Source organism: Neovison vison, chromosome X (genome assembly GCF_020171115.1).
Source record: "Neovison vison isolate M4711 chromosome X, ASM_NN_V1, whole genome shotgun sequence".
NCBI lineage: Eukaryota > Metazoa > Chordata > Mammalia > Carnivora > Mustelidae > Neogale > Neogale vison.
Genome location: NC_058105.1, coordinates 124,978,205 through 125,003,368, shown reverse-complemented (window position 1 = coordinate 125,003,368; position 25,164 = coordinate 124,978,205). Strand labels below are relative to the sequence as shown.

The 25,164-nt window shown below is 52.4% G+C and overlaps 1 protein-coding gene across 1 annotated transcript in view; it reads left to right on the top strand.

The window, feature by feature from the left end:
- Positions 1–25,164, top strand: part of WWC3 (WWC family member 3) — a 109,840-nt gene that overhangs the window by 68,143 nt on the left and 16,533 nt on the right. The window contains exons 7-13 of the mRNA XM_044236067.1: positions 163–309; positions 3,055–3,128; positions 13,896–14,138; positions 16,753–16,842; positions 18,272–18,837; positions 24,110–24,230; positions 24,977–25,051. Coding sequence (XP_044092002.1) covers positions 163–309; positions 3,055–3,128; positions 13,896–14,138; positions 16,753–16,842; positions 18,272–18,837; positions 24,110–24,230; positions 24,977–25,051 — 1,316 coding nt within the window. The remainder of the gene's footprint in view (positions 1–162; positions 310–3,054; positions 3,129–13,895; positions 14,139–16,752; positions 16,843–18,271; positions 18,838–24,109; positions 24,231–24,976; positions 25,052–25,164) is intronic.

The window sequence follows — 25,164 nt, the reverse complement described above, 5'->3', positions numbered from 1 at the left end:
AGGCATACCACCTGATGATTTGCTATACACATAGAAGGTGGAATGATGACCACGATGAAGTTCGTTAACATGTTAGGAACCCCCATCGCCTCACATCGGTTAGGGTTAGAAAGTTTCTATCACACACAAAGAACTCAAGTAACTCGTTTCCTTCTGTTGCAGAGCCTGGCCAAGCTGACTGATGGCTTCAGGAATAGCTTTTCTCTCAGCGACCCTCTGCAAGACTTCCCTCACAATCCAGGTGTGCCCGGCGATTCCTTACCTCAGCAGTTCTGCGATGCTGGGTCTCAGACTGACATCATTGGAGAGGTACGCCAAGAACGGGGGTACAAGCCGAGGATGGCAGGATAGAAAAGAGCTCCTTTTGTGCTGCCATCACTCATTTGTTTGATTTTGCCACTTTCTCTTCAGAAATGTTTTCCCTTTTGTGCCATTACATTTGAAGGAAAAATCCAGCTGTGAAGACTCCATGACCTGGAAGGCAGTTGAATTGCTTATTACCTCTGACCTTGTGATTTGGGTTCTTTAAAACAGCAGACTCCTTCTGAAAATTGAGTTTAGATGTGTGTGTGTGTGTGTGTGTGTTTTAAGATTTATTTATTCAGAGAGAGGAGGACTGTGGGGGTGGGGGGTGCAGAGGGAAATGGAAAACTTAAGCAGACTCCACGCTGCGTGGATCATGACCTGAGCCAAAGGCAGTCGCCCAACCAACTGAGCCAACCCAGGCACCCCTCCATGTCCTTTTGATAGACGAGGGAATCGAGGTGCCAAGTTCCCAGAGGTCATGTGGCCAGGGAGAGGCAGGTCTTCCTGGGTTTGAATTGACATCTCTGAGGCCTAAACACCTGTGCTTTCTACTACATCACGCACTTGTAAAAAAGTGTATAAAAAGGCTGAACTGGATTGGTTGGCTGTTGCTGCATAGCCAATTACTCCAGAACCTAGCATCTTAAAGATTTTGTTTATCTATTTGACAGAGAGAGATCACAAGTAGGCAGAGAGAAAGAGAGGGAAGCAGGCTCCCTGCTGAGCAGAAAGCCCGATGCCGGGCTTGATCCCAGAACCCTGAGATCATGACCTGAGCCGAAGGCAGTGGCCCAACCCCTGAGCCACCCAGGGACTCCAGAACCTAACGCCTTTATTATTTCAGACTTACACCATAGCTCAGGAGTCTGGGCAGGGTCCTCTGCCTCAGGGGCTCTCCCAAAACTGCCAATGAGGAGTCACCCAGGGCTGGGGTCTCGTCTTGAGACCTCAACTGGGGAAGGGGCCACTCTGAAGCTCACATGACTGTTGGCAGGATTCACTTCCTCATAGGTTGCTGGACGGAGGGCTCTGCTTCTTTACCGTACAGACCTCTCCGGCACAGTAGCTTGCTTCATCAAAGTGTGCAAACTGAGAGAGTCTGTTGGCAAGATGGAAGTCACTGTCTTATAATGGAATCACAGAAACGGCTTCCCGTTATCTTCCCGTCATGTGTTGTAGTCTACTGGTTACAGTCAAGGGCATTCTCAAGGGGATTTCACATGGGGTGAATCCCAAGAGGCAGAGACCATTGGGGGCCACCTTAGACATCTGCACAACTGACTTCATTCTCAGTTTCATGCTATAGGACTACACCGGAACCTGTTGAATCCATTGGGCCGTAGGTTTCTCCTTTTTTGACCAAGATGTCCATTTTGTTCTCAAAGAAGAGTGCAAACACAGACCTGAGAGATCTATAGACAGCATTGAGAAGAGTGGTTTTAAAAAAAAAAAAAAAAGATTTTGTTTATTTATTTGAGAGAGGGAGAGTGAGAGAGAGCAGGAGAGGGGAGAAGCTCAGAGGGAGAAGCTCTGCGGAGCGAGGAGCCCGGTGTGGGACTTGATCCTGGGACTCCAGCATCATGACCTGAGCTGAAGGCAGTGGCTTAACCGAGCCACCCAGGTACCTGAGAAGAGGTTCTAAGAAACGACATTTCTTGGTCTTGATGAGCTCAGGGTGATGAGGTGACAAGTGGCCATTTCCAGTGTAGACAGTTTCTGGAGCTGTGATGTTATAGCCTAAAGATATTTATGTTAAGGAAACCGTGGAGAAAGGCTTTGGGCAAGGCTGTTAAAATGTGCCCGATGATGACCCGTCCCCTCATTCAAAGCAAGAAAGATGCAGAGAAATTCCTATTGACTTATATCAAAATTGGTATCAATAAATTTAGCACTAGTCGTTCAAATAGAATATTTTCAAATGTTTGTTGACACGAGGTTACTTAAAAAAAAAAAAAGACTTGGTGGCTATAACATGTGGTCTAGGTAAGGTCAGATCTACAGAGATAATTGATTAATGAACTAGTGTTATGTGTTTCCAGGAATGAAGGGAGAGGTAACTGAGGTGAGCTATAGCTACCTCCCATACAGGTCTTTTTGGTTTTGTTTTAGGAATTGTTTAGTTCAGCATAATTGGTATGAAAATAAGCACAGCTAGTGATCACGTCCGCGTGCCATGTTTCAGTTCCAGCTCCTGGGGTGACGGGCCCCATCAGACTCTTCCACATGTTGCGCTCCTTCCTTTTGACCTTCAGTTCTATAACATGCTACGTCACATTCCAAGGAGGCCTGTAGCCCATGTCTCATCCAGCTAGTCCGCCTTCTTCAGATCTCGCGACTTCGTACAACATTCTTCTGCATTCATTGAAGAACAAGAGAACGTACTGTACAAAATGGGATGAATATTTTTGTCTTTGTGTCAACTTCTACTGACTAATTCCCCATTTTTTTAAACTAATTTGTTGTTGTTGTTAAGAACTACACAATAGATGAATACATTTCCACTGTTAAAAAAAAAAATCTACCAGTGTTGGGGGAGCAAAGTCTTCCCAGGTCCACTCGCAGCTTCTGCCAGCCAGGGTGGTGGGCGAGCCCTGTTGGGTGTGTTTCCTTCCAGACCCTTGAGAAGTGGAAATGCAAAGACAAATGAAAATATTCTCCACTGTCGCTGAAAGTTTAAATGAATTCTCTGTTTTGAAAATGTGTCTTTAATATGTCTCTTCCCCCTTTTTTTCCTTCTGTTCCGGAAAGTTTGTCTTTGATGATAAAACAAGACTTGTGGATCGTGTCAGGCTTAATTGGCAGTATGAGGAGGCCAGAAAGAGGTAAGAAGCTCCTTTCTCAAACCTCGCCTTCTGCCTCCTTCCTTTCTCTCCTGGAAAGAGGTTCTTGTGGAGCTCCAGGCTGGGACTGTCCACTTTTTATCAGAAAGCAGTGTCTGCTAGAATGCAAAATCCACGATCTTCCTTTCTGGGTAAGGCTCTTAATGCCCGTGACAAAATTTCATGTGCATTTAAGATGCGTAATTCTCACTATTGTGGACGGTTCTGAAGCCATGACTGAAAAAAGACGGAGACTTCTCAGCTTCCGTCTCCATCCCCGCCCGCCCTGCCTCCCGACCGGCCACCGTCCCTCAGACCTGCTTCAACAGAATTGCCTTATCTTTTATATATGTCGTTTCTAACTGCAGAGGTTAATGGAAACAGTCACATATCTTGGTTTAAAAGACAGTTTAATAAGGACCAGGTCAGCAGGTGCTCGCGGTTCCTCGGCCGCGGGCCTCGGGTGGAGAGCATCGCAGCCTTTTCTGTTGACTTCCGCTGTAAATCATCCGCCTTTGGAGAATGGAGACTTGAGCCTGTCTGTGCATGTTCAGAATTTGTCTTCCGTCCCCCTCTCCCAGCCCTAAGCATCGGACAAGGGCAGAATGGAGAGGCAGCGCGGAGCGCTCGCAGGCAGGCTGGGTTTGTGGCACGTCCCGTTCCGCCCCGCCTTCGCAGGACCCTGGTTCCCGGATTCCGACCCTGCCCTCGCTTTCGGGTCCCCTTGCTAGAAACCCTCTCTCTCTTTTGTGTCTTCTGAAAAGAGCCTTAAAACCAAATTATTTCCACATATGTGCTTCAGGAAGCTATGAGGCATGTCTTTTCAAAAAAAAGTCTTTTAGTCACATGTGAACTATTTTCTGAGAGGCTGGGGGAGAAGGGGCGCAGTGCCAGGTGGGGTCAGGGGCTCCTTTCCGGAAATGAGATAGTTGGGTCGGCTGCAGATCCTGTATCGTTCATGATGTCTGGAAATCCACTTTGTTGCCTTTTTAGAAAATGTAAAAATAGCAACAAAAGCGGATCAGATGACTCCGTGCTGGAGGGCCGGCGTGAGCGGACACGGGCTTTCTCATTGCTCGGAGCTCGAAGCCCCGCTTCTTCCTGGCTTCTCACCTCGTATCTGGGCTGGGCCTTACGTTTCCACACGGACCACTGCCAAGTGCAATCAGCCGTGCCGCTTATCACTGTGGTCATGTTCTCCATGTGCCCCGCGTGCCTTCTCCTGAGCTCGAGGCTGTCTGTCGGGCCGTGGTCTGCTTGGAATACGCCTCTGCTCGTTCTCGCATGTTTCTGCTGGGCCGCACAGTGTGGGTGCTGGAATTTGCTGTGTCGTATTAAAATGCAGAAAATAGTTGGTTGCTATGCTTTGCGACATAATTGTTACGTGTTTTGCTGCGACATTTACTAAACATAGCAAGTGATTTCTTTGTTTTCTAGAGGTACAACGGGTACACAGTGAGTAACCTTTTAAATGCTGAGACAGCGCTATTTCAGGATGCCCAGGACCTTGTTAGGAATTGCACGCAGCTGCGGGGGTGGAGGGGGCAAGACCCAGGTGGGCCAGAAATGCCGTTCTGGGCTCCATTGGCCACATTTAAATATCAGGTACCCACGTGGAGATGTCCTGGATTGGCTTGCCCAAGCACAACGTTTCCTTTTCCCATTAGCACAGGGGTTCCCGCCGGGCGGAGCGGAGGAGAGGGGACTTTATCCCCAGGGGACTCTGGCCGCGTCCTGAGGCAGGTTTGGTTGTTACAGCTCTGGGGGACCTGCTCGGCCGCTGCTCAGCATCCTACGGCACACCGGCCGGCCCCACACAGAGAACGAACCCCCGTATGTCACCAGTGCCGAGGCCGAGAACCCCTGCTCTGGCTGGAGGACTCTGGTGCCTCAGCGGGGCCATCCCCACGGGATTTCCTGCTGGCCTCCTTGTGTGGGTGACCCCACTAGCTTCATCCGCACGCCCCAACAGTGGGCAGAGGAGCTGCTGGGAGAATGGGAGATTGTACTCCTGTCTGTGCGGTACCTAACCCTGTTCTGGACATTTCAGAAAAAACAGTGTGCTTTATGCGATGCGATGACGTATGGTCTTCAGCCTGTTCGGGAGATAAACTCCTCCCCAACTAACAAGAATATGTCGGTCTATCAGTGGCTCTGCCTGCGGGTGACGACCTCTCGCTACCCTACCCCAGGACCTGCTGGGGCTGTGCGTGCGTGTGTGTGCGCACTTTTGTTTTCCTCTTCGTCTTTATTATAAAAATAGTACATGAGTACATTGTTTTTGTCGCAGGCGCACACAGTGGAGACCACCCACTTCCCCTTCTCTGATCCCGCTTCCTACCCTTCGTGATTTGGTGTGACACCTTCCAGGCTTTTACCTAAACATTTGAATAAAGGAAGCCCATGTAGTTAAACGGAGGATGTGATGGGCATCTGGCTTAGAGTGCACAGCCCTCCCTCGGTGCACAGGCATCTTAGACGGGGTGTGGTTCCTCCCTTCCACAAACAGCGCACATCTCTTCACAGGCCCCAGCCTCGCAGAAATGACTGTTTCCTTGGACTGATACTTAGCGATGAAATGTGCAGATCTTAACACTCATATGTTGAAAGGTTTTGGAGGGGCGCCTGGGCAGCTAAGTTGGTCAAGCGTCTGACTCTTGATCTCAGCTCGGGTCTTTATCTCAGGGTCCTGAGTTCGAGCCCCACGTGAAGCCTACTTTTAAAAGAAAGAAAGTTTTGATAGATAACCCCACATTGCCTTCCAGAATGACTTAGCCACGCTGCACTGCCACCAACGCCAATTAAACATCTTCATTCTCTGTCAGTTTTACTAGAGTAACAGGCAGAGACCTTCTCTCAGTTGTCATGTGCTTCTCCCTGGTGTGAATGGTGCATTTCCTCGTGCTGGTCAACAGAATTTTGTGTGATTTTTGATTCTTTTAATTGCTGGGCCTGATTCTTTTTTCTAGACAAGTGATCCTTTCAAAACATGTTAGATGCTGTCATTCCCCTGTTCCACATGGCTCTCAAGCCTTGAAGGAGGCTGCTTTTGCTCCCCAGGGAACAGTTTTGATCCTCAGGACTAGCGACAGGGTACTGCCGGCAGCCAGTGGGCGGAACCCAGAAAGGCTGCCGACCAGCCCACAGTGCACAGTGTGGCCTCACAGCAAAGACTTCAGCCGGCCAGGGTGTCAGTAGTGCCTCAGCTGAGAAACCTTACTCTTGGCCTTCTGCTTTTGCTTCTAAATCCCTACTGTGAGGAGCCAGTTTTCCACTAACCCCGGGTGTTAGCCCACTCCCTTCCGTGTCGTCCCTTGCCCGGTTATGGACGGACACACTGGGTCTCCAGCCTGCCAGGCACACTCCTGACTTAGTGCCCAGAGTTGGCAGAATCACGGCCCCCTCAAGGTGTTCACGTCCCAGTGCTCAGAACCTGCGGGCTGTGTTGCCTTCTGTGGCAGAAGACACTTTGTAGATGGGATTAAGTTAAGGACCTCGAGATCGGTGATAGTTCCGGATGACCCAAGAGGGCTCAGTGTCGTCACTAGGGCCCTTAGAAGAGGGACAGTCTGGGAAGGAGATGTGAGGAGGGAAGCAGAGATCAGAGAGGCATGGGCCACAAGCCAAGGCCTGGGGGCAGCCCTGAGAAAGGCCAGTGCCATGGATTCTTCCCTGGAGCCTCTGGAAGGATCACAGCCCTGCCCACCCATTTTGGTCTTTGGACTTCTGAGCTCTAAGATGATGATGTGTGCGGTTTGAAGGCACCGGGTCTGTGGGCTTCTGTTACAGCAGCGCGAGGACACCCGCACCGTGCTCTTGGCCTTCGCTGTTTCCTCTCCTACCGGTGGAATACTTGGTCTCAAGTCGGTCAGGTGGCTTCTGCTCTCCTCTTGGTCCCCTTGTCGGAGATGCTTCCTTGATCGTCTGGAATGAAGTAGCATACCCCATTCCCACCCCCATCACCCCGATGCTTTCAGTAGATGTGACCACCTAACCCATTCTCTGCGTGCGTGTTTTCTCTTTTATCATCTGTTTTTCCCTCCGAGAGCATAACAAGGGCAGGGAGTTTTGTTGTTTAGGTCATTGCTGTGTTTCCAGTAGCTGAATACCACTGAATAGCTATTGGATGAGTAGACGAAGGCCCCCTCCGGTCGCACTTGCTGTCTGGCCCTTGCTTCCGGCAGCGGGCAGGCAGAAGGCGTCCTGGCGGCCCAGGGCAGCTCCAGGCGGACGGCGCTGCTCTTGGGTCCCTTCCCCAAGGCCCACGTCCTGATGGGAGCCTTGACGTACTTCTCCTTGAGCTGAGGAGAGAAAAGGCATCAAGACGTGCCTGTCTCTAGGGATCTAACAGGTGGGGAAGGTCTCTCCATTTCAAGAACCGTGCTTGCAGGATCTGTAATCACACCAGGCTCAGCTTACAGCTCTTGGGCCTTCATGGACATTTGAAGAGGCTTGTGATCTTGACTCTTTCTATAATGATTTCTCTTCCTGGGTACTGGAGGAGATGGCATTGGCGCTACACCCTGAAGGATGCTGGGATTCTGGGTGCCTGTGCATTTGGGGAGCAGGGATCAGGGCGGAAAGTTGTGCGATCGCAAGTGTCTGAGGAGGTGGGGGGTCGGTCTGCGGCAGCGGGGACAGGCTTGTAGTTGCAGAACGAAGGGGAGCGGGGATGGGGACGGAAGAGGCTGCGAGCAGGGAGGCAGGACCGCATCATGGCAGACCACTGGTGCCTTGGAAAGGAGTTGAAATTGCTGGGCATTCTAGGACCTTTGAGTCGGGAATGTTCAGTGTGAGCCGTCCCAGTGGGGAGACGTCCAAGAGGGCAGTGGGAGGTACCAGTCTGGGAATCTTCGGCATCTAGGGGATACTGATGTCGCAGGGTGGCAGAGCTCACCTTGGGAGACAGCGTGCACTGAGAAAGGAAAAGAATTCACGGTTGAATCGTAAGGAAGTGCCATAGCTATTGGCCTAGTGAGAGTGAAGTTTGCCGGAGAGGGGAACAAAAAGTCCCAGAGAGCCTGGCTAGGAGTGAGCAGAAGAGAAGAAGAAGTAAAACCTCAGAAGATACTCCCCTGCGGGGACCCACAGCGATGGAGGAGATGCTGGCAAAGGGCGAAGGACAGACCGACCTCCTTCCCAAGCACTGCCCCGAAGTGTCCCTGTTCCACCGCGGTCCACCGTGCACAAGGAAAAGGAGCGCAGTGATGGGTTTTTATCACGCGGATTGGCCTTTTTTTCCATTTAAAGAACTCTTGTTTTGATCATTTTTTTTTTCCTGTTAAAATACCTTCCTCTTACAAAATAATGATGATAGTTGATGTGAGTAGGTTTTTGCAAAATCTCTACTTGGGAAAATAAAAAGTCGGCTGCCCTTCATCAGCCCCTCCCCCCGTGTGACGTGGATGGCGCTCCCTGGAGCCTAAAGGAGGCGAACGGCCCCAAAGAGAGAGTTCTCAGAGGCCCACTTCGTGGCTGAGGATCACTTAGAAGGTGGATCTGGAGTTTGGATGATGAGTTGTTCTCATTGGACTTGAAGCTGCTTTAAAATGTCTGTGGAGCATTCTTGTGGGCAGAGCCCCACCCTCTGTCCAGCAAGGCCGTTGATCGCGGTGCCCTCTGTGGGGCACCTGCGGTTCTGCTCCCCTGAGGTGGCTGCAGGGCACCTTTCCAGACCCCGCGGAGTAATTCGATTTTGCCTCTCGTCACTGAAGTGAGTTTTTCTACATCTGGCTCAATCTGGTGAGCGAGTGAGCGCCTGCCTTGTAACCTACTCGGCTGTGGGTCATGCAGTTGCCCGCTGCACCTGGCAAGGCGCTTGGCTGGCCACACCTTGGAGCCGTGGTCAGGACAGCCACACGTCCCCACCCCGCTGTAGACATGTGACATTAGGGAAGTTCATTCCTCCACGAGAAGTTCAGCTTGCCTACCCTCCGCAGAACCTCCTGGGCTTTACCACTTCTAAGCTGGGGGTGTGGGGGTGTGTGTGTATAACCCTTGCATGTCTAGATTTGAGATGGTTTTTCAGAGTCGTGAAATTGACAACATGCAATGTTCTGGACAACGAGAAGTATCAGGATGTATTCAGATCTAAAGGAAGTTTGTGGAAGTGGGACTCATAATTCCAAGTGATTGCTAGAGAATTCCCTAGACCAAACTGCCACTCTCGTGGTGACTGGCTTTGTGTTTTCAACTCCGGCTCATGTGAAATGTACCAAACAAGTGCTTCTTTGTTTCCCTTCGGGAAGTCACTTTGGATTCTCAAGGCAGACCTTATGATTGGAATATTTTCACATTATTGGTTAAAAATTTTAGAATTTTTCTTTTCTTTTTTTTTTAAAGATTTTATTTATTTATTTGAGAGAGAGAGAGACAGTGAGAGAGAGCATGAGCGAGGAGAAGGTCAGAGAGCGAAGCAGACTCCCCATGGAGCTGGGAGCCCGATGTGGGACTCGATCCCGGGACTCCAGGATCATGACCTGAGCCGAAGGCAGTCGTCCAACCAACTGAGCCACCCAGGCATCCCTCTTTTCTTTTTTTTTTTTTTTAAAGATTTTATTTATCTGAGAGAGAGTGAGAAAGAGAGCATGAGAGCGGAATGAGGAGCTGATGGAGAAGCAGGCTCCCTGTTGAGTAGGGAGCCTGATGCGGGGCTCGATCCCAGGACCCCAGGATCTCTTGACCAGAGCCGAAGGCAGATACTTCATCAACTGAGCCACCTGGGTACCCCAAAATTTTTTAGAATTTTTCAAAGCCAGTTTGGAAGAACAAGGCTTGAACCAATCCCGGTGACACAGATAGTTCCTTATTTTTAACCTAAGAGCACTTGTTCCAGAACTGTGCACAAACTGTTGCTGTTTCCATAGCGACACTCACAGTCCAGCTAGGAACAAAACATATGGCCCATCCGGTTTCTCTGTGTCTTAGCATGTGTTGCCAGGATGGGTCCTGCTGTTCCTCCGCTGTCAGGAATCAGTGTCCTGTTAGGGTTCCAGTCGGCTTGACATTTACTCAGTCATTTTATCACCCACCTGACCTCGATCTTAGCTGAGGATTTCTTAAACTTCTGCTGTTCACTTACATGGATATTTACAAAAAGAAAACTAAAGAGAGAAAGCATAAGCAGTATCAAATCTGTAGCTGTGATTGAAATCTGAAGGCCCATGTCTCGAGGCTGACCCTGTGTCCCGGAATGTGGCCTTGCCATCCTGCCATGTCTCATAGCCATGAGATGGGACCGCGGCTTGCCTGGAGTTCCGTCTCCCTTCCGGAAAGCAGCCATATTTTAGGAGCACGCAAAATTAGATGGTAGACTGCAGACTTTAGGTATAAGTTCAAATAATTAAGGATTATTTTAGATATATAAATATATCTCAAAACTGTGTTATATTAGAAGTGCATTTTTTACAGTAAAAATGCAAATCCCATTTAGGATTGCCGTGTGAATTGTCAGGGTCTCAGTAGTTTCTGCAGCATCAATGCACGTTTCCATTCATGGTTGAATGGTGCCTGGGTTGTAGCAGAAAACCTGTTCAGGGAAACACAGTGAGGGAGAATGATTCCTCTTTTACTTCTGCCTGCATCAAACCTGCTCGGGGGATCGATTTTGGAGATCACATAATAAATATGAAACCTGAATGCTTGATTTAAGGATGTGCTTTTGTTTCTTCTCTGTCATGAGCACATGGACATACATTTTAAAGCTTTTAAAGGCATTTGCAAGAGGTTATGTATCCTCTGCTAATCCTGACGCATGAAGTGTCGTCCTAGCAGATGCTTGTTTCCAGGCCAGCTGCAGAGTAGATGAGGCACCCTGCATCACAGGCGAAGCCGGCTTGCCTGTCCCATGGTGAATGCGCGAGAAGTCACAGAAGGAATCCTTCTAGAGCTTTTGGCTTCCAGTGCAGACAGACAGGACGTATGTGCCTCACCCCCGAATGTCTGCATCTGGAGTGTGGCTGTACGGAAGGAACTGGCACTTGGCAATATCTCTCCATGTTCTTCTAGATTCACAGCTCTGAGACGACCATGCAGTCATTTGCATCCTTGTGAGGTTTAATTATGTGAACAAGCACTCCTCTTCAGCATAGAAACGCTTGCCCCGTGTTCAGCACAGCCCGAACAGCTTTTCCGGGTGGGCCACACGAAGTCAGTTTTGTCCTAATCTTGTCTGTTCTGCCAAGGTGGTCCCTTGCCATGTGTCTGTGCATACTTGTCCCGTAAGCCGTGCACCGTCACGGTACACTGGGTGTCACTTGGGCCACTGTACTATTTGTCTTGTCCTTCGGTGGACAGACCGTTTGAAGTTGGCCCTTCGCCTCTCTTCCCACCTATAATTCTTCTCTTCCCGCATTCTGTTTTTCTGGTAGCGGATGTGACTTGAAATTTGCCTGGAAAGAGGAGGATTATCTAGGGCTGCGTCTTCTGCCCCCCTCGGCAACTTGAATGCTTACAGAACGGCAGCTGACCAGCACCGGGCCAGCTCACGTGAAATCTTGATCACCTCCCATGTACACCTCAGAAAACTCACAGGGAGTGCTTTTAAAAACGTGGGTGCCTGTAGCATGTGAATGAGAATTAGTATATGTTACAGAATAATACCGCGAACGTCAGCCAGGTTCGGAGAGGCTTTCCTGCGGCTTGTTCGGATAAATGACATGAAAAATTATGAGGACACAATGGATTTGCTCAGTGTTGTTCTTCTCTTTCACATTCATTCCTTACTCTTGACTTGTCTTGATCTCCAGTAGAACGTTCCAGAAATTTCATTGGGTATAATGTCTGATTTGGCACCAACTTATTTATGGGCCGACTCAGAGTATGTTTTTCTTGGGCTTCAGTTATATGACCGCCATAAATTTTCATTACACTAATTAGACATAGATGGATGTTCCAGCCCGCTCGGATCCCCAGTCCCGGTGAGCAGCCTCTGCCAGCAGTATTTTTCAGTGACATGATCTGGCACCATTTTCCAACACATTTTCAGGAAATTAGTTTTAAGTTGGAAAAGAACTTGCCTAATAAAGCTACTACGTTCAACTGTTTTCGTTACCTTCTTGGGGAATTGGACTTGAGTAAATGTGCACATTTAAACTATAACTTGTATTTTTTTTTTAAAGATTTTATTTATTTCTTTGAGTCAGAGAGAGAGTGTGCAGAAGCAGGGAGGAGGGGTAAGAGGCAGAGGGAGAAGCAGGCTCCCCTCGGAACAGGGAGTCTCACGCGGGACTCGATCCCACAACCCCAAGATCGTGACCTGAGCCGAAGGCAGACGCTTAACGGACTAAGCCACCAGGCTCCCCTACTCTGATTTTTTAATTTTATTTTTTTACCATTGGCTTCCTCGATGGGTTTGGTACTTGAAGAAGGCGTCTTACCCAGCGCTCTAGCCAGGCTGCCCAGTCCCCATGCTCCCGTCTAGCTCTAGAGGAGCCTGAGCTGCTACGGGGCTGAGACTCCAACCCGTGGGCCAGCGCCCGCTGATTGCCGGTATGTGCAGGGAGCACAGCACTGAGAAGGATTCCGAGGTCCGGACCCAGTGGCCAGGATGCCAGCTTCGATGAGTTTGTGTGTCTGGCGCAGGGGACACGGTGGTGGCAGGAGTGCTCCCGCCATTCCTGTCGTAGTGAGGATCGTCAGCCGGGAGCCTAACGCAGGCCCCTAAGAGCTCTACGGTCAGTTAGCACCCAGCAGGCCAGGCCGGGCTGCCTGAAAGCAGAGGGTTTTCAAACAGAAGTGAGGGTCAGAAGTACCTGGTACTTGTTAAAGCCCAGGTTGCCCATCCCCATCCCCAGAGTGTTGCGTTCAACAGCCCTCGAGCGGTACCCCACGTTTCCATTTGTAACAGAGGTCCTGGTAACGCGGAGGCTGCCTGCCGGTCAGGGATCCCACTTTGAGAATCACTGTCTTAGAGGCTACAGGGCCATGCACCCCTGCTGCTTCCCTGTCTTCACAGCTCTCTGTGACCCGAGAGGAGTCCCTGGGTTTTGTTTTGGGGGCACATACGCCAGCATCTGCCCTCCACCGCGCTGGGCTCCGGGGGAGTCTGGCGTCCCTCGTTTCCGTCTGAAAACAGATAGCCCTCCTAGGCAGCCCCACTTAAACTTGAAGGGCTGAAACCATTCTCCTCCACCCGTGAAAGACTGTTCTGAAAATATAAGCCACATCCATCTCATTTAATCTGCATTTGGCGACAACTCAGGACACAAAGCCACGCTGCCTGTGTGCCAAGCAAACATGCAGAAGGTGGCGTGGGTCGCCGGGCGCTCCGGGGTTTCTGTTCCAGAGCCCTGTGCTGGGGGCAGTGCTCTCCTGTCCAGGTGCTGTTGCCAGTTAGGCCCGGCAGAGCAGGCAGGAAGCCAGAAGCATCCCTTGGGGATCCAGCACTGTGTTTAGCTCCTGATGATGGCAGGTGGGGAGAGAGGAGCTGCTTCCGTCCTGCTCTGCGTCAGTGCCATGGAGGAAAGCACGGATCGGAACAGCACGGGGCCTGGGGTGTGGAGGAGCCGGCCTTCCCGTCCGTCCTTTGAGGCAGGCCTGCCGTGCTTACTGCCATCCCTAGTCTCCTAGACCGGGGCAGGCGATGCAGAGGGTCTACACGTTCCTTTTATCATCCATCGTTTCCAGCTGCTTTCTTTTTGTCATTTAGGGTTCACTCGGTGCAATAATTTCCGTACTTAGCACAGGGAGTTTCCAGAATCCGTGCGATGGTGTGGAGAACGTGTGGTGCTATGTTGGCCTCATGAATCTTTCTGGGCTCGTCTCTTGCAGAGTCTCGACGATCCAGCAGCAGCTGGCCCAGCTTGAGAACGAGTCGTGGCCCGGCCTGGCGGAGGCCGACAGGGACCGTTTGCAGCTCATCAAGGAGAAGGAAGCCCTGCTCCAGGAGCTGCAGCTCATCGTCCAGCAGAGGAGGCCGGCGGAAGACGTGGCGCGGCTGGAGGCGGAGAGGAGGCGCCTGGAGGAGGAGATCCAGCGCGCCCGGGCCACATCGGTGCAGGGCGCCACGGAAAGGTGGGCGGCCTTGCGCGGTTTCGGGAGCAGGCGGGACTCAGCATCCGGGCAAGGTCCAACCAGAAATGCGAACTCGGAGAACTAGCCCGTGACCCTCGATTGGTCCTGGTCCTTAAGACGCAGGGCATCGACTGCCTAGTGTGTTTCCTGGCGGAGCGGGTGGAAGGTGGGTGCTGGAGGGAGCGCGCGCCTTCCCTGCTGCGGGAGGTGCCAGCTCTGCCCGGGCGCCCGTGGTTCCCGTTCCCTGTTCGGAAGCAGGAGGGCATGCAGCGAGGGGAGCTGGGAGCCCCTTGCTTAGCGCCCCCCCTTCCAGCATCGGAGTGCGTTCCCCTTGTCTGCGGGATGGCCGGCAGCAGGCTGGGAGGCAGGCTGTGGGCCCGGAGAGGGAGACCCGTTGCTGGCCCGGCCGGCGTGGCGGCAAGCCACCCCTTCGCCTCGTCTGCCATTTGGGTCTCCCCCGGGAGCTGCCAGCGGCCTGGTGCCTGCCTGCCCGCTCCCAGAGGTGTCTGTCCGCGGACCGTCTCGGGCTGTCTGTGGGCGTCGGAGGGGTGAGGCCGGCCGGCAGCCCGAGTCCTCGTTGCCCGGCCTTTAGGCGTGTGCCGGGCCACCGCCTTCCATTTGCCGCGCGCGGTCCAGGGCCGTGTCGGAGGCCGGCTCTGTTCTGCGTTTCGCAGCTGTCAGGAGGGTATCTGCAGGGACCCACTGAGCTTTGGAGAGCACCCCCAGGGTGATCACCCATGTGACCGTGTACTAGACCTTCACATGCGGTGTGTCAGGAGGGCTGTATGCTGTGTACATATGAGCCTTTACAGGTAGCATGTCACAGCTGAATCACTGCGTGTGGATGGACGCCCTTAGGGCTGTCATCTAATCACACGGGAGTTTACCCAACCGAGGTACGTGTTGGGGTTATCGATGCTTGGATAGTCATCATTAATGTCTGTGTGGTGACATTAGTGGCTGATGTCATTGCTGGCGGGAAGTGGTGGCCACGGGAGAGCCTGGCTCAAAGGAATACAGGAGTGAGTTTTACTTTGCTTGAGGCGATTGCATGCCCTGTCACTTCACTCCGAATAAATGCGGAGTTGATTTTGACCCTGGAAAGGGACCTTGAACTGAAGTTTTCACCTGTGCGCCTGCGCTTCCGCTCTCCCCTGGGTGCTCTGTGGTGTGTGTGTGGGTAGGAGGGCCTGGGAGTTCGTTGGCCGGATTGTCTCTTAAGGAGGGTGGACTCTGTCCGGCGAATGCCCCCTGCTGCTCAAGACCCCACATGAATGCACCCTTGACTGTTTTTGCCCTTGCCACGTGGAAATCCCAGCACACATGAGTGCCGGGGTCCCAGGGTCCAAATCCACAGAACCCCATGGAGCTAGTGGGACTCTCGGTGCCCGGGTTCAGGGACTGGGTTGGCCAAGCTCGTCCAGCTGATGGAGTCTCTTCCGGGACCAGGCCAGGCGCTGAGTCCTGGGATGCAGAGCCCTCCCCACTGGAACTGAGTTGGCCCACGTGTGTCTCCTGAATCTGCCGCTGAGTGGCCTTGGGCCAGGAGGGGTGTCCCCTGCTGCTGACAGGCACTTCCACGGCGGCCATTTCTGCCAGTGGTCACTGTCTGCGACCCACGCTGTGCAGCAAGGTGGGGTTGGGGGGGGCTAAGTGCCCCCCGCAGGGCTCCTGCTGCCGGGACCTTCTGGGCCAGGTGGAGGCAGGCCTGTTTCTCTGTGCGCCTCCCTTCATTGGATGCATGCTTGAATTGGGAGTAAGGACCCGGAGGTGGGAGGCTTTCCCCGGAACAGGCTGAGGGCTGTTAGACCCAATGTGGAGACAGAGCAAAGTGGCTGAGGTCGGCGTCTTCCGGCTGAGGTGGGCTAGTGAGTATCACTGGGGATTGGGACGGTGTCAGGCCTTTTCCCCATCAAAGGACAGACCTGTTTTAAGGGTGCCTACTTGGTCACATGTTAAATGCCGTGGTTTGATTTATAAACAAGGACTATTTTGTTCTGAGGCAAACACATTCATTCATTCATTCAGCGTTGAGTGCCTGGATGTGTCAGGTTCCATTCAAGGCGGTGGACTTAGTGCAGTGGACAGAGTTCATTTCAGAAATCCTAAAGTTGAAGATAGTGGAAAGAAGAGAAAAAATGCCCTCCAACTCTGTGACAGTTGCTGTTTTGTTTTATTTGTGTCTAATCTTAATTCTATGGATTTTAGAATCACATGTGTTTTTGCCCAGAGGGGGGCTTAAGCAAGGGACTCTGATTCGTTTGCAGGAATTCCAGCGGATTACTGCGTGCTGTGCATGTGAGGCCGTCTTCTAGTCTAATCCAGGCTCTCATCCTTTCTGTCTGTTAGTGTACCTGCCCAACCCCCCATCCGTTCACCCACCCATCTCTGGAGTTTCTACGGTGTATCAGGCACTGTTCAGGGTGCTGGGGGGACAGCGTCAAGCAAGACACAAGCAGTCTCTGTTATCGTGGTGTTCGTGACCTACAAGTGTATTCTAGAATGGAGTCATTCAGACCTAAATCATTTCGGGGAATTTACAGTTGAGTTTCTTGTTGGGAAAGTAAACTCACCCTCTTTGAAATCTACCAGTGGACTGTTTTCTTACCTACAGGATTCTGCTTCAGGAAAAAAGAAATTGTCTCCTTATGCAGCTGGAAGAAGCTACCCGCTTGACATCCTATCTCCAGTCCCAGTTAAAAAGGTTGGTAACTTTATTTATTTTTATTTTTTTCAGCGGGTTGGGGGGTGCAGAGGGAGAGAGAGAATCTCAAGCAGGCTCCACGAGATCGTGGCCTGAGCTGAAATCAGGAGTTAGAGGCTTAACTGACTGAGCCACCCAGGTGCCCCTAAAAAGGCAGATAACTTTATTTTATCTTATTCAAAAAAATTTTTTTAAGACTTTATTTGAGAGAGGTAGAGAGAGAGCACAAGTAGGCAGAGCAGCAGGCAGAGGGAAAGGGAGAAGCAGGCTCCTCAGCAGGGACCCCAATGCGAGGCTCGATCCCAGGACCCTGAGATCATGACCTGAGCTAAAGGCAGAGGCTTAATCGACTGAGCCACCCAGGCGCCCCAAAGCAGGTAACTTTAAAAGAGCAAACTAGGGGGCACCTGGGTGGCTCAGTGGGTTAAGCCGCTGCCTTCGGCTCAGGTCATGATCTCAGGGTCCTGGGATCGAGTCCCGCATCGGGCTCTCTGCTCAGCAGGGGGCCTGCTTCCCTCCCTCTCTCTCTCTCTCTCTGCCTGCCTCTCCACCTACTTGTGATTTCTCTCTGTCAAATAAATAAATAAAATCTTTAAAAAAAGAGCAAACTATGCCTAATTATCATGTTATGAAGGCATGTCCATGAACTTCATCATGCCCTTGAACGTGTTTTTCCTCCTACCAGAATTTAGAACCAGAAGTGGTTGTAAACACAGAGGCGGGAAGCGGCTACGTTGTATTTTTAAGAGGAGCCGAGGAGCCGCTGATGCAGGGTGCAGGGAGCGGGAGGAGAACTGAGCTTGGCTGCACAACAGAGGGTCTGAAGTCAAATTTGCCTGGTGATTTTATAATTTACAGCTTTTGCGGTGTATATATCCATCTCCATATGCACATGGATGGTTTTAATTTTTTTTTTTTTGCTAAATGATATGAATATTTTTAAAGTAAGATTTGATTGCTCAGTGGTAGCTTCCTTTTCAAGTACGTACATATATATATATATTACAGGCTTTCCATGTCTTATTTTCTCAGTAATTCCCCCTAACACCACCACGAGGTAGGCATGATTATCTTGAAGCCCCCAGTGAGAAAGCGGGGTGGGGGGGATCCTGAAAGGGCAAGTCACTTGACCCGGTGGGCTCGGCTGGTCGGCCTTGGGAGCTGGGACCTGAAGCCAGGCATGAGTCTCCGATGTTACCTACCGCTCTCGACTGACAGTCACAAGAAGCAAAAGAAATACTAGTGGCGGTGCCTCACAAATGCTTGTGAGTGGTTAGAGACACGCTCTGTTCCAGGGCAGGGGACTGGGGAGCAGGATTCTGTTCCCCCTGGAACCGACCAGGTGCTCCACTTCGCAGTGGACCGCGGCGGGGTTCAAGCACGGGTCTCCGGGGCGCTTTTCTAAGAGTGTGGGCATCTCTTGTTGCAGCCTGTCCGCCAGCACCCTGACTGTGTCTTCAGGGAGCAGTCGCGGGTCCCTGGCCTCCAGCCGGGGCTCGCTGGCCTCCAGCCGCGGGTCCTTGAGCTCCGTCAGCTTCACCGACATCTACGGCCTCCCACAGTACGAGAAACCCGACGCCGAGTGTGGCCAGCTTCTGCGCTTCGATCTCATTCCCTTCGACTCCCTCGGACGAGACGCCCCCTTCTTAGACCCCCCGGTGCCCTCGGCCTTCCACAAGCAGAGGCGCTCCCTGGACACGCCACAGTCCTTGGCCTCCCTGTCCTCCCGCTCCTCCCTGTCCTCTCTGTCTCCCCCGAGCTCGCCCTTGGACACGCCCTTCCTCCCGGCCTCGCGCGACTCGCCCTTGGCCCAACTGGGGGACGGTTTCGAGGTGCCCGGCCTGGGCACCCTCGACAGACTGCGGGCCCAGGCCTCTGCTTTGGGGGATGAAGACTTGCAGGGCACGGCTTCCCTTCAGCCGCACGCGTTCCTCGGGGAAGGGGAAGGACCTCGCGAGCGAGGACCCCAAGCGACCGTCGCTCCCCCGGCTGCCAGTGAGTACTGAGGAGTGCTGCGGGTTTTCTCGTGCTGGGGAAACGGCGGTTTCGGGTTCGGGGACGAAATCGCGTGCAGTTGCGCTGACGTCAGCCGGCTCTTCGATTCCGTAGCGAGCTTTGGTTTCAGACGGTTGGTGGGGTCGCGCCTGCCGCCTGCATGCTTCCCTCCTGGGGCCCCGGGGTCTGGGGTCTGGAGAGGTCGTGGAGCTGGTCAGGTCGTCTTCCCCAGGAGTTCGGCTTGTCTTCAGAATGTGCTCCATTGTCGAAAAGGATGGTAAGCACCCCCACCTCCCGCAGTCCGAGGCCGCTCAGGAGGTCCTGGGGCCTCCGTGAGCTCCCCGGGGTTCGGACCCCCAGAGAGCAGCCCTGGCCTGGGTCTGCTCGTAGCCCTGGTGGAAAGCTCTACTTCCGGTGAACCTGTGACTTCATCTCTTCAGCCTCTGTCCTCCCAGTTTTCAAAGGTGTAATTTATCAAACGTGGGAATGAAAATAATTGGTGTCGTTTCAAAAGACACGCCCGTAAGCATCCGTCATTTCACCCAGGCGATGTCTCTGGTGCCCCTCAGATCGAGCCAGGCCGACCTTGTGCATCCAGTCAGTTACCTCAGCTTGTCCTTGGTGCCCGGGCCTGACCAGTGGTAGCCCCCATAGAAAACGGGTCTGTCGCTCCAGAGAACGTTCCAACTGATGGCTTATGCACAGAGCAGGGCCTAGGCTCTGCCCCTCTGCATCTGGACCCCGTGTGCTTTTCTGAGCCAAACTGCAGCAACTTTAACTCCCTTAGAGTTCCGAGAGGACCAAGAGCGAGGTCTCCTTCTTCGGGTTCGTGAACTTTTATATGCACGGCAAGGTTTTAGACATTCCATTTAGGCAAAGACAAGATATTTGTGTAGCTTAGTGGGTCTCAACCAGGGGAGTATTTGAACCCTGAAAGGTACTGGTCAGTGGCTGGAGACAGGTTTGGGTTGTCACAAGTGAAGGCTGTGCGAGGGGGCACTGCTGGCGTCTAGTGGGTGGAGGCCAGGGGTGCGGCTCCCCATTGTCCAGTGCCCGGCACGGCCCCCCGTCACAAGGAGCCATCCGGCCAAGAGGTCGGTAATGCTGAGGCCAAGAGGCCTGGTCTGGCCGTGCACCGGTGAGCGGTCCTGCAGCAGGGGGCAGAGACGACACATGAGGACAAAGCCAGGGCGGTATGGTGGGAACAGCTTCAGACCCACAGCTTCGAGGCCCAGACTCTGTTGCCTGGCCTGCTGGCTGGCTAGCTGCATGACCTTGAGTGCATGCGCGGACTCGGCTGAGTCTTGGCTTCCCTGCCCACGAACAAGGCGGTCTTCACTCACCACCGTTGTGTTTGCCTGAGTTTTACGTGTGTAAGCACGCTGGTTACTGTGGCTCTAATCAAATGATAGGCTCTGTTAGCACCTGCCTGCTGGACCAGGGATGTGTGCGCTGGGGAGACCGCCCTGTGGCTTTGCGGCACCTGTGACTTTGCTGTCTCCTCTGTGTTTACGAGCATGCCTTTCGCATCCCCAGGCGTACGGTTTCTGGCATTCACGTGTGCAGGTGCCCTTCGTCCCTTTGTTCTTTATAATCACAGGTTCAGCGCTCCTTGTTTACTCCTTTAATTCAAAAAAGAAAACACAAAATCGGGACCAAATGGCACATCTGTTGCTTAAGCTGATTGCCCTCAGTGACTTGCCTCCCTGCCAGCCTGGGTTTAAAGGTTGAGGCACGAGTAGCAGTCTTGTTAGGCAGAAAGTCCCAAGGCCCAGGGGCCCTTTTGGGCCAGGGGAAAGACAGGGTGAGAGGGGAGAAGAGCTGATTGAGTTTCCCATCCTGATTATTTTTTTCTTCCCACTCTGGCTAACGTGTATGTAATGGTTCAGTCCCTAGACTGGGAGGTATTTGGTTATGCTGTGTCCGGGTACTGCCACCTCGTGGTCAGTTCTTGTATGACAGTGTCCCTTGACTTGGGTCTTTATAGATTCGAAATCGTTAACTCTGTGAATGCATTGGTCCTAGTGGGTGCCCCCTGCGAAGGCTGGGTTGGGGAACCAGCTCCAGGCGTGGACACTGGGTGACTTCTGGCCTCTCTTGATGTTTGTGGGAACACTTGAGCCTAGAGTCATCGTAGCTTCCTAAAGATGGCAGGGATCTTGGTACTGCTTGTTACTCTGCCCGCGTTTATGACGCCTGCCGTCACGTAGTTCCCCCCGACTTTCTAGTTTCCTTAGGAACAGGAGAGCCTAAGTTTGACCTCCGGCACGTTTAGCTGTTAGAAAGATAAAATTGTGGTATGTGGAAGTTCAAAATTGCCCAAACCTATAAAGCACTATAAAGGAGTCACTTCTTCCATTGTGTTTTAAATCAAGCTGAGGAGGCAGAAGGTGGGCAAGGGGAGTGGGGGAATAGACTATAATCTTGAACGTTTTTAATATTTTTACTACACTTTTATCTTTCTGGGATTTCAAAAGCCAACTGTGTCGGCACACCCGGCTGACTCAGTCCGTGGAGCGTGTGACTCTTGGTCTCGGGGTTGTGAGTTCAAGCCCCACGCTGGGTGTAGAGATTCCTTAAAATCTTTTAAAAAGCCAAATGTATCATGACTTTTGAAGGCTTTTCCTGTTTTCTTTTCCCATTAGTATTTGCTAATCTAAATCTGGGAAACCTTGATTTTATTCATCCGCTGATTGACTTTTTAATGATACTCATACTCTGTTTAAAACTGTTGGCTTAAATTCTGCAGTTTTTTCACTTTGTGCTTTTTTCTTTATCTCCTTTCTCATGCGGCTCGACAGAAACGTTCACTGTAAGTGACCTCGGAATCCCTCACCTTGTTGGTCAGGCAGTAGGCACATCTTTGTGCGGTGAATCTGTGTAGTTAGCGTGGGAGGGGTGTGGCCAGGAGGGGCGTACCGCATAGCTGTGCCTTAAAGAAGCTTGCTAGTTACCGTTATCATTATTATTAATATTATTATTATTATTTCAATGTTAATATTTATCATGGCTACTAAAGTTGTATAAGAACTTGTCTAAAAGCTTGAAGTACTTATTCCTGTGTATTTTTCCCACATACCAGTGGCTGTCATTATTTTACTAATAGGCCACCTGGCAGCTTTGCCCACAATGTGACTTTCACTGTATTTTCTTTTCATCAAGCAGTGCTGATGTCCTTAGGTCCCAGTGTCTGTCTGTCTGTCTTTAACGGTGGAAAAGTCGGTGATGTTCACAAGGAATGTCGGGAGGGCCGTCGGTTCCTTCCTTCCCTGGCCTTGCGCCCCGCGCCCCGTCGCGCCGTCTGGAGGCCCCGGAGCAGGTGGCCGCGGATGGAGCGTGGGAGCTGCTAGGCGCTTTTTCTCAGCCCCGGCCCCGGCTGATCTACTTCCTTCCGACACCTGCTGCCAGTTGCCAGTCGCTCTGTGAATGCGGTGACTAAGCCTGGGATCACTGAGGATTAATTCCTTCGTTTCCTTTTTCTCCTCCGAGACTGGCCCTGCAGTCAGAGAGAAGCCGAGTGAGCGCTGCACTGGCGGCCTCGCCGGAAGTGCCCGGGCTCCTCGCTTGCGGGCCGGGCTGGCCTTGGAGGAGCGCGAGGCTGCGCCCGGGAAGCCGAGCGGAGTGCCGGGGCGCGGGGTGCAGGCAGGGAGCGCTCTGGTTTGCGGGGGAGCGGCGCGACAAAGGGCTTCCGTCTGCATTCCGAGCTGGGGCCTTCGGGGCCTCCCGTGGGGCAGGAGGGACGAGAAGAGCTGGGCTCCGAGAGTCCGCTCCTCCGGCCGCCCCGGCACGGCGCCGGCTTCGGTCCCGGCTTCGGTCCCGGACCGGAGAGGCGCCCGGAGCTGCCCGGGCCGGGCGCTGCAGACCGCCGGAAGGACAGCCTTCGTCTGCGGCCGAGAGCTGCGGCCCGAGCCGGCCCGTCCGTCTGGGCGCTGTCTAGCGTGTTTGGCTTGGCTCGGTGTGCGAACGACGATTTGGTTGGAAAGCGAGCTGGTGCTCAGTGGCCCGGACCCTTCCCTCAGCGGAGGGCTGCGCAGGCACCTAGATTGTCCCGTTCAGAGCTGAGATGGCCCAAGGGAAGCACAGAGAGGTCAGGGGGACCCGCGCTGCTAACAGGAGGCATCGCGATGTCCCAGGAAGGCCCCGTTCGGGGCTCCGTGTTCACTTCCCGTCTTCTCACCAAGTGTGCCCCTCTGGAAGGCGCTGACACGCCCGTGTGCACGTTCACACCTGGCACAGGAGGGTGGCGGCCCGGCTTTCACTGGCTTTGTGAAAAGGAACTTGTGAGGGAAGGAGCAGAGACAGGGCATGAAGTGCTAAAAGGAAGAATGTCGATGGTTACTTTCGGCTCTTGATTAAGAGAGAGACCAGGCAAAAATAAGCTGCCTAGTACCAGTAGCTGGCTAACCCCAGGAAAGCAATTTTAGAAAGAAGCAGGTCTGGCCCCTGGGCGGCCGGGAGGACGTGGCCATCAGAGGAGCTGTTTCCACAGGCTGAGTCTGGGGCCAGCCTGTCCTCTGACCTGAAAGTCACCACATCTTGTTAGGGTTTATTTGGATAATTTAAAAAAAAATTTTCTGGTTATGAAATATAGAGTATATGTTTATTGTATAAAATATGGGAAGTACCAAGCATCATAAAGAAGGAAATGAAAATCACCCCACCCCCCGTTCACATGCATTTAGGGAAGAGGTGCTGTCGCATTTGGGGTACCCTTTCTTTCCTGGTCTTTCTCAAAGTGTGATACGAAGGGGCGTCTTCTTCTGTTCTGTGTGCTCATTAAGGAGGTGAAGAGAGATTTGTGACTGTTTTAAAGAGATTTTAGGGGAGCCTGGATGACTCAGTTGGTTCAGCATCTGCCTTCGGTTCAGGTCGTAATCCTGGGGTCCTGGGATCAAGCCCCATGTGGAGCTCACTGCTCAGCGGGGAGCCTGCTTCTCCCTCTCCCTCTGCCTGACGCTCCCCCTGTTAGTGCTCTCTCTCTGTCCAATAAATAAATAAAATCCTTAAAAAAAAAAAGAAGTAAAGAGCTTTTAAAGAAGTAGCCAGAAGTCTGTTTTTTCAATTTTTCAATATTAAAAAAATTTTTGAGTGCAGTGAATTTAAACATATGCATGTCTGTATGATGATGTCTGTGTGTAGAATGATGTCTGTGTCTTTGGAACACTCAGTAAGTCTGTATGTGCCCTAACATAGGGTGCTCATTTCTTGGCATCACGGTCCCTGGCCCCCCGGTGCTGTCACCTCTGACCCCAGGTGTGTTTTTTGTTTATAGCAGTGACTCTTCGAGAAGACAGTGCCAGGAGGCTGGAGAGGAGAGCGCGCCGAGTGTCCGCGTGCCTGTCGGATTATTCGCTGGCGAGCGATAGCGGAGTATTTGAGCCTCTGAACAAAAGGTGAGAAGCTGATCTCCTCCCTCAGCAGACTTCCCACAGTGTTACTGTCAGGCACAGGACGTGTGCGTACGGGGACTTGTGCAGTGTCGCAAACGTGTGTCTCCAAGGCTAGCATCTCCTCCGGGCTTCTCTCCACTTTGGAAGTTGGGCCTTAGCAACCCACCGAGAAAAGTCCTCCGGCTTCTGTGTGGCGGCTGGAGGATGGCCCTCCTTCCGTGGCTCGAACATGACTTCCTCCTGTCTGGCCCTGGTCAGCTGGAGGCCCAAGCCCCTGCTAGCTGGGAAAGGAGAGCCAGTGGACAAGAGAGACCTGACCTTCTAGAAAGGGCCTTCGTTAGAAATGAATGTTCTCCCTCCTTCCCCTCTTTCCTAAGCTAGAGGAATCCCTTCGTAACGACAGAACACCTCTTGGGATTCTGGGCTGTGTTTTGATTTGACACGTTTGACATCATTGTTGCCTTCCCGGTGTCTGTCACACATTTTACTTGTCACAGATGGTGTAAGAGTTAGTTCGGAAGTTTGCCCCGAGTAGTTTGCTCAAAGACAACAGCACTTTGTAGGCGGGTCCCCACAGAGGTATGTCGTGGGCCTGCTGTGTCCTTTCAGTCACAGTCAGAGGTCATTTAAGTCACAGTGTAAGAAAGCCCCTGGCAGTAAGAAGCGCCCGGAGCACCAGAGAGCTTCTGGCGAGCCCGCGGTCACCTGTGCCCTGGGCGGTAACGCCGGGGACCCTGCGCTTTGTTCAGGAGTGAAGATGCTGACGAGTCTGTGCCTGGAGACACCTGTGGGAACGAAGGGCCCCAGATCCACGTGGGATTCTTGTGAGTATGGGACACTCCTCCCCTGTCACTCCTGGAACTGATCTGTAGACCGACACCCACCCGGTGACCCGCACTTCCAGGCCGGGAGGAATGTGGGGACCCCCACCGTCTGG